General features: G+C 38.4%; 1 protein-coding gene across 3 annotated transcripts in view; it reads left to right on the forward strand.

Annotated features, from left to right (window-relative positions):
• Positions 1 to 9,354, forward strand: part of DST (dystonin) — a 4,096,730-nt gene that overhangs the window by 2,961,438 nt on the left and 1,125,938 nt on the right. For all 3 annotated transcript variants that reach the window (XM_044063350.1, XM_044063347.1, XM_044063348.1), the window contains one exon: positions 1,618 to 3,089. In XM_044063350.1, coding sequence (XP_043919285.1) covers positions 1,618 to 3,089 — 1,472 coding nt within the window. The remainder of the gene's footprint in view (positions 1 to 1,617; positions 3,090 to 9,354) is intronic.

The following is a 9,354-nucleotide window of genomic DNA, read 5'->3' on the forward strand; positions in this document are numbered from 1 at the left end:
TTTCTAAAGGGCAAAATATTGGTGCGGTACTACTTAGTAAGTCAGAATTTGGGAGCGTCACTTAAGACCTCTGAATAAACCATCTCCTTCTTGAGATCTGAACTTCATAAGTAATATATTGTCTGGCATTTTTTGAAGTTGCTGGTTCAGCGTATGCTCATTTTTTGTTTTACATTACTGTGACAGTAAAAAGAAAATAGTTGACCATTTACCTCTCTAGCTAGCCATCTTGTGTGTGTCCATTATAAAGCTGCAGCCTCTTCCTTCGTTTGGTTGCCCAGCCACTTTTAGCTGCCCCGTGCCATCTTGAAGACTTACGTGGATTTGAAGTCTAACGCCTACCTAGAGTATCCTAATGAAACTGTAGTCTGTCTGAACAAATTACTAGTTTCTTCCTAACTTTTGTTTTTCTTGAGTTGCTTAATTGGTCCATTCATATTCTAGTAATTTCCTTGAGTCTCAGAAAAGGTCTATTGTTTTCTTCTTGCCATATATGTTTTTTGTGTTATTATTATTATTATTATTATTTTTATTATTATTTATTCGTTTGTTACCCAGGTATGTCTGGTAAGCACAATTAACTTTTTTAGGGACAACCTGGAGCGCTCTTTTTTTAAGTCACAGTGTTGCGCAGTATGCAAGTGCAAATTGAGGCTTTCAGACCTATAAGATAAAGCTGCACGAGAGGGTATAAGGTGTGTATCCATGTGCTGATGCACTGCAGAGGACCCTGTGGCAGATGATCTGATGCAGCAGGTAGTCACATGACTCCCGTTTACTTAAGAATTTACCTGTGTGTAGTTTACTTGACCTCTGTTAAGTGCTGCCTTCATATATCTTTTTGTAGATGTAAGAATATTATGTTTTTATCTAAGAGGCATACAAGCATATACTGCTTGCCCAGAGTTAGTACTTCCACCCCCCCCTCCCCCAAGGCTTCTGGCATAAATCATTTAAGTCGCTGGGGCTTTTGCTCATATAAGATGTGTTACACACGTTTATATGCAGACTTAGTATAGTTAGTTGTAACTTATAGGTGTGACTTGAAGAAGTATTCTTTCAGAGAGCTGCCATCATGGCAAGTTCTTCCATAACTGGATATATATTTTATATTTTGTTATTGTGGCATATGCCATGTACCACTTAACTGATGTAGTCTAGAATATTTTAGTTCTTTTATTAAGTGGATGAATCCACTAGGCACATATATTGTTTCTCTGGGGTGTCCCCAAAGCACTATCTGGTTTAGTGACTTGCACAGTCACACAGTTTCCAACTAGGGCTTGAGGGAATTAAAACCAGGATTATAAAATGAGGCTGTTATGCAGCTAACGTGGTAGCCCATTATATTATTTCATCATTAGGATATGTCCAGTATCACACATGCAATGTGGCTACTGCTCTATAGAGGTGCCATTTCTAATATATATCATTGAAACAAAAATCTGCTCAACAGAATTTTATATTCAAACTAAAAATTGTAGTGACAGACTAGCATCTTTACTTAATCTGTGAATTTCTGTGTGCATATGGAAGCAATGAATATTGTAGTCCTTTTCATGTTTGGTGCCACATAGCAATGTAGATCCATTAACATCTCTTAATTTTTTATCTTAGAAAGTCATACACAGCAGCTTCAGTCGACCTTTGTCAGCTCCCAACAATTTCAGCAGATGTCCAAAGACTTCCAGACATGGCTAGAACAAAGGAAACAAGAGCTGCATGACAGTCCCCCAATATCTGCTCACCTGGAGACTTTGCAGTCCATGATCAGTGATCATAAGACGTTCTATCAGTCCATGGTGGAGAAGACCGATGCCTACAACAAGATTGTAGCGGAAGGAGAAGTGCTGCTACAGAGCACACAGGCCAGCGAAAAAGCAAATTTGCAGCGTCAGCTGGGTATGTTCAAAGCCAGCTGGGAAGAACTTAACAAACAGGCAGTAAAACGATTGGATTCATTACATGATTGTCATCAAAAATCACTAAAGTACAGAGAGCATGCAGAAAGCCTGAGGCCTTGGATAAAAGAATGTGAAAAGAAAGTGTTAGCAGTGAAGGTGTGCCTTGATCTTGCTGAAATTGATAACTCTATTGCAGAGGTAAGAGCACTGCAAAAAGACATTGACAAACATCGTGGAATGTTGGGATTATTAAACAATGCTGCAGACAGTTTACTTGAAGCCAGCGAAGCGGACAAAGAAGCCATCACTGAGGAGAAAATGGAGATTGGTCAGAAAGTTGACACAGTCGGTGAGCAGTTACATCAGAAGAGAGACACACTTGAAGAAACAGCACAGCGCATCAGAGAGTTTCAAGAAACTGCTAAAGAAATGAAGAAACAACTGAATGATGCAAGAGAACAGCTTAATGCTTATGATAGCCTTGGACCCCAAGCTTTCAGCAACAAGCAGTTAACAGTAATGCAGTCTCAGCAAAAGGTGCTTCAGGCATTGAAGTGTCAGGTAGATAGCCTGATAAACACTGCTCATAATCTTGTGGTAGATGTACCTGATGGAGGAGGTGTTTCTGACATTCTTCTGGAAACTCAGAATCTTGAGCAAGAGCATAGTACAGTAAGCCAGGAGACGGATGACAAATGTTCATTTTTGGAGACAAAATTACAAGGAATTGGTCATTTCCAAAACAGCATTAGAGAAATGTTTTCTCAGTATGCAGACCTGGATGATGAACTTGATAGCATGTCACCTGTAGGACGAGATATGGAGACACTGCAGTCCCAGGAAGAAGGCATCAAGGCTTTTGTCTCCAGGCTTCAGGAGCTGATAACAAATGCAGACAATGCAAACAAAAACTGCAAGATGATGCTGGAGTCTGAAGGTTCTCCGCCTGATCTCATGGGTCTCAAAAGAGATTTGGAAACTCTTAGCAAACAATGTAAGAAGTTGCTAGACAGGGCAAAGAACAGAGAGAGGGATGTAGAAACAACCGCAGCACAGACTGGAGAATTTTATACAAAGATAAAAGAGTTTTTGAACTTAATTACAACCATTGAAGAACATGAGAAATCTCAGGATCCTGTAGGGATGGAACTGGAAATTATTAATCAGCAATTGAATTCATTTAAGGTATGGAAGCTTCTTTTTTTGCATTAGTTTTTGCTTTCCTTTATGATGATTGATTGTATGTAGAAAAATATTGGTAGAGTAGCTGATAAAAGCATTTCATGAACACAAATGATGAAAGACGTTATATTAACATCTTTGATGAAATTTGAAAGGTATGTGTATTTATTTATTTAGAAATTTGAAAGTTAGGTATATTTATTTATCTCCAGTCCATCACCCAGACAACCTTTCATAACGTTGCAAAATGGTTTATGCAGCATTGCCTCCTCCTTAATCCCAAAAAAACAAAGCTCCTTCTCTTTACTCCTACTAATAAATCTCCTACACCTCTCTTTACTATCACCTCAAATAATTCAACCTGCATTAACCCTGATAATACCACTCGACTATTAGGGGTAACCATTGATAACCATCTCAACTTTGATAAACAAATAAATAGTACTATTAAAGCTGTAAATAAAAAAATTGGGACACTCTATAGAATTAAACCTTTCCTTACCCCAGCAGCCAGAAAAACCATTGCTCAGACCCACCTGCTCTCCACTCTTTTTTATGCTTCGACCATTTATACCACACTCTCTAAAAATAAGATCAATAAACTCTCAACCTGTTATAACAGTATAGCTAGATTCATTAATGCAACTCCCCTTAGAACTCACCACTGTTATAACCTGAAACAACTGAATTGGCTAGAACTAAATAACCAATTACTTTACCAACAACTACTTATAATTCATAAAACCCTTCACTTCCCTGAAAATACTCCAAGCCTGGCTAAACTTATCTCTCCATATAAGAACCTAGACGCACTTCGTTCTAATTCCATAGGGAAACATTGGAATCTAATCCCTCAAGAAATAGCGACTCTTCAGTCCACCTCTCTCTTCAAAAGACAAATCAAAGCACACCTTACTTCTCAATGGCTATGTCCCTGTACCAATCCCGATTAAAAGTATGGCTCAACACACCTTATTATTTTTTATTCCTGTCCCCATACTGGCCCTACCTGAAGCTTTCTGGATTTGAGAGGTGAATACTAAGGGATTCCTAGATCTCTTTATAACTTTACTATGTATATCTTGCTTTTTGTTGTTAACTTGAACTTATTTTTTTTAAAATGTGATAGATATCCTCTCTTGTACCTTGTATAAATCTACTAAGAAAATTGTTATTAATCTCTGTTATTTTGTCCATACTGGAGCTTTTCTCCCCGGGCCTCTACTGTAAACGGATATATGTCCAGCTAGACTAGCCCGGTCAACAAATGTAAAATAAATAAAAAATATTTATTTTCTGCTTATTTGTTAACCAGTTGGCTAGGTTGAAACATATCCCTTTGCAGCCACAATCCAGGCCAAATAATGAGAATTTCAATTTAACAATTTAACAAATGTACAATGAAAATATTTATAGCAACATACAATATATAAAGTATATGAAAACATAAAACAGAAAGAAGAAAAGACAAAGACAGATCCATGGTATGTTTTACTTTGTGAACATAGTGCATTAGTCCCTTATTTACAGAATAAACATGTCATAGCATTCCATGACAGAGCTGTGCATAAAATCTGTATTAGGTGCTTGTACACCTCACTTCAGATATCTGTCTGAATACCACTAGTGTGCAGTAATTACTTGTAGACTGCGGTGGTGGTGCTGCAGTAGCGTTGTCGCCTCACAGTTAGACGGTGCCCGTTCGATTCTCAGTTAGAGCGTCTTCTCTGTAGCGACATGCATGAATGGGCGTTCCTTTGTTGAAGGTTGTGCGTTAGGCCCGGCAAACCAGTACGTAAAAATCTACTGCCAATCATTAGCGGACCGGAGTTCTGCTGTGGCGACCCCTAACCGGGAAAAGCCGAAAGACACAAACAAACTGAGAATGTTTTAATACTTACAGGTTATTTGAGGGAGGGGAGGCTTTTGTTATTTTTGTTATTATTATTATTATTATGATTTAAGTGTCAAGCTCTTTTTTCTTATTCATAGCATGAAAACTGCAGTAAAAATATGGCAGAAAATTGGGAGAAATCCATTGTGCCTTCAGCATTATGCTTAACGTTGGTAATGCTCTAATGTACAAAGATGAAATTAGAAATAAAAACATGATGTGGAAAAATTAAAAAAGTTCTGAATGTAGACTAAGAGTAACCAGTAGTATATGGGTAACAGTTTGGGCTCAGATTACTGTAATAAATGAAAGGAATCTGTAGCATTTTTTAGTTGTTACAATGGTTCTGATTTTTTAATGATTTTTTCCCATTATTTTTGTGTTTGTAGTTAAGCCTTAGTAAAGATCAGGAAGTTAAGTTTATGGAAGCTCCCTACATGGGACCACTAATACAAGTTGTCCTTTTTGTAGCTTCCATGTTGAAAGCTCGTACATTTGTTGCTCTCTGCAAGATGTTTACAATATTATTTTTGAAATACACATAGAGTGATATGTTTAATACAATTTTAGAGATATGTCCAAGGGATTAAATTGTACATAAACTCCAAAGATTTAAGCGTCCAGCACTGTGTGTGTGTGTGTGTGTGTGTGTGTGTGTGTGTGTGTGTGTGTGTGTGTGTGTGTAGAAATCAAATGAAATACCCAACTCTAATTTTCTTTTCGTGATTACTGAGGAGCAAGCTGAAAATTCAGTCCATTGTTATAAATTTACAAGCCAGTTGAGATTTCATTTAATTGACTGCATCTCCAAGAGCACATTGAATATTTATGGTAGCATTTATCTTTCGTGGCAGTTTAATGTACAAAAATAAATAAAATGGACTTTCAAACATCAAGTGTCCCTCTCTAGGATTTCAGGATTTTCAGCCTGATAGGCAGGGTTGATGCTGAGGGACTTCACAGCACTATCAGCAAATGTCGAGTATTTATGACAGGAGCATATGCCTTAGTATGAATAATTAGCTTTTTTCCCAGTGGAAAAGAATACACAGTCCATGTTTACCACTAATGTAACAAAATGCAGTGTCCCAAGGAGACCAAGCTGTTTTAATTTGGGCTGCCGCCATTACATTAATGCTTATTACTACACATGCAGGATTCAATGATCAACATTTGGTTCTGTTTTATTGCATTTTGTTTATACATTATGGCAGTAGAAGCTGAGGTTCATTTACTGGGTAACTGATAAACTTTGGGAGGACATATCTATGTATTATATAAATGGTATACTAGTTTCATATGTGTGTGTGTGTGTGTGTGTGTGTGTGTGTGTGTGTGTGTGTGTGTGTGTGTGTGTGTGTGTGTGTGTGTGTGTGTGTGTGTGTGTGTATACACACACACGTGCGCATATAGAAAGAAACCTATCTGTATATTCAACGCTATAGATGTTCGTGATATCCAGGAGTATGTGCTTGTCCGCGAGTGTATGTGTGTGTGTGTGTGTATATATATATATATATATATATATATATACACACACACACACACACACACACGCATTCACACACACACATGAACACATATATGCATATCGAAAGAAACCTATCTGTGTATTCAATGCTATAGATGTTCATGATATATGAGATAGCAGTCCAGGTGTATGTACTTGTCCGTGTGTGTGTGTGTGTGTGTGTGTGTGTGTGTGTGTGTGTGTGTGTGTGTGTGTGTGTGTGTGTGTGTGTGTGTGTGTGTGTGTTTGTGTGTGCATGTGTGTATTTTCTAATTAACAAATAATCAAGTTCCCTAATACCCTGGGAGACCCTCTCATTTTTGCCTTTTATATATGCCAGCTCCTGTGTGGTGATCTCTGCCTCACCATCCAGACTATAAAGGTTCCTCTCCAAATAAGCAATCTCCACTTCAGAAATACTGGCAGTACTACAAACACTGACTTCAAAAGACCTCAGCTTTCTTTGCAACATAAGTATGACCTCTTGGAGAGATAGGATAAGCCCACATCGAATATTAAACAGTGTAGCACAGTGTCCTCCTCCAGGTTCGGCCTTGATGATTGGATGGATACCTGGAAATTTACTCAGAAATATAGTTAGAACATCTGGTGCCCTGGTGCACTAGCACTCCCAACTCAAAGCTGAGCAGAAAAAAGTCTTCTCAAATTTGAAGACAAAAAAAAAACTCTTCTGCAGTCATTATTACATTTGTAGCAAACTGCATAACAAGCAGCTTGCTACAAGCACTGTACAGTCAGCCAGCTCTTCAGTCATTTTCCTGTATCGGCATTCATCTTTGAAGCTGTGATATCTTCACGGTTTCATAAAGCAATGTCGGTACTGCACTCCTGCACCACTGACACCTGCTAATTATGTCTTTGCCCTTCCTTTATTACAGCTGGACTTATCAGTGTGGCCTTCATAGAGTGAGGGTGTACATCTAGCCAATAAACTCTATGGTTTGGATGGCTCAGTTCTAAATCTGATACATGCTTTCTTACCAGCAGAGGGAAGGAGGCTCAGTCCTGTAAGGACAAGTCTGGGAATAACAAAAAAATAAATGTCCACATACTGGTATAAAAAACACACCAAAAAGCAAGGGGCGTGGGGTGAGGGAGCGACTACTGCACAGTGATCATTCAAACATCCACTGTTATGGTAAGTTCAGCTTACACAGCTGTACTATATTTTTCATACTGATCACTGTTAGCTATATGGACAGATTAACATAGCTAGCTATATTTAAGAGGTGAAGGGAGAAGGGTCCAGGAGCCCCTGGAAAATAGTTCTATGAAAGCTTGGCCTAGATTAGAGAAGGAATCAAGCTTATTAAGCGTGGTAAGAATCGTGAATCAATACTTGTGTGTAAATAGACACTCACCACTAGGTTTAGGGCTGTAAGTGACATCAATTAAATGTATTAAGGATTGTTGCTATTATTAAATCCTGTGACTGGGTCTTTGTTGATGGTAGCAATAAATGAATATTAAGCTGTAAATATTTTATTGTATGTGGTGGATATAATTTTCCATCAGTGATATTAACCTGGCTAAATTCACCCATCTTTGTAATTATCACACACACACACACACACACACACACACACACACACACACACACACACACACACACACACACACACACACACACACACACACACACACACACACACACACACACACACACACACACACACATAAATAATGTAATATATGTATGTATGTATATATATGTGCGTATATATAGACAGACAGATAGGTAGATATAAGGTTGCATTCTGCAAGAGTGAACGCTGCTTCAGACTTCCTTTTCAACCTTTTGGCTGCTTTCCACTTGAGACCATGGAACAGTGGGGTTTGGGAGTGTGTCCTTACCCTGCTGTTAGTGTGATCTCAGAATTAGTATATATAACATGCAGGGCGTGCAGGGGGTGTAGAGACCACCCCCCTTTGCAAAACATTGTTTTTTTACTGTTTTTTCCTTTGAAATCTTTTTAGATTAGATTCATTTTTTGTATTCAGTCTTTGAATAGTTTTGTAAATCATGAGACTCATATATGGAGGATGGTTTGGTCGACATCTGTTTAGTCAACACAATTTGATCAACTAAACAGATGGTTGGTAGGTGTCCCAAGTTGTGAGAGACTGCATGATTGATATTGTTGTCTTTCGGCTTTTCCCGGTTAGGGGTTGCCACAGCGGAACTCTGGTCTGCTAATGATTGGCAGTAGATTTTGACAAAACGCCAAGGTGCTAGCTCAACGTTCAACCTTCAACGAAGGCACGCCCATTTAAGCATGTCTTTTGAATGCCCACCCAACCGCGTGGAGGACATGCAGACTCCACACAGAAGGCGCTCCTGCCAAGAATCGAACGGGAGAACCTCTTGCTGTGAGGCAACAACACTACCGCTGCACCACCGCGGATTCAAGACTGCATGATTGATAGGGTTGGTGAATTTGCCCTTTCTCCAAGAACTGTGCAGTCTGGAAGTTAGTGTATATATCGGTAAGACTGAAAGGAAATTTAAAAATCAGCTATATGAACACATACAAAATTAGAAACAAAAAGGAAACTAACACTTTGTACAAGCATGTTTGTTTACGTGGTGAACATTATTTTAAATGTTGTGTATTAGAACAAGTGTTGGTGGATGAAAGAGGAGGACCATGGCAATTCTACTTGGAGAAATGTGAGTTGTATTTGCAGTTGTTAACTAATGCCAAGAATTGATCAGGTCTCAATGAACAAACCTATGTCTCCTGCTTTAAAAATTAAAGCATTGGACCGTTAATAGTTTTTATTTCTAATAATTATACAAGATTATACAGTTAATTGGTTATTTGCACTTGAAGTGTGTGTGT

Source organism: Protopterus annectens, chromosome 2.part1, assembly GCF_019279795.1.
Source record: "Protopterus annectens isolate FY-2018-M chromosome 2.part1, PAN1.0, whole genome shotgun sequence".
NCBI classification, from domain to species: domain Eukaryota; kingdom Metazoa; phylum Chordata; order Ceratodontiformes; family Protopteridae; genus Protopterus; species Protopterus annectens.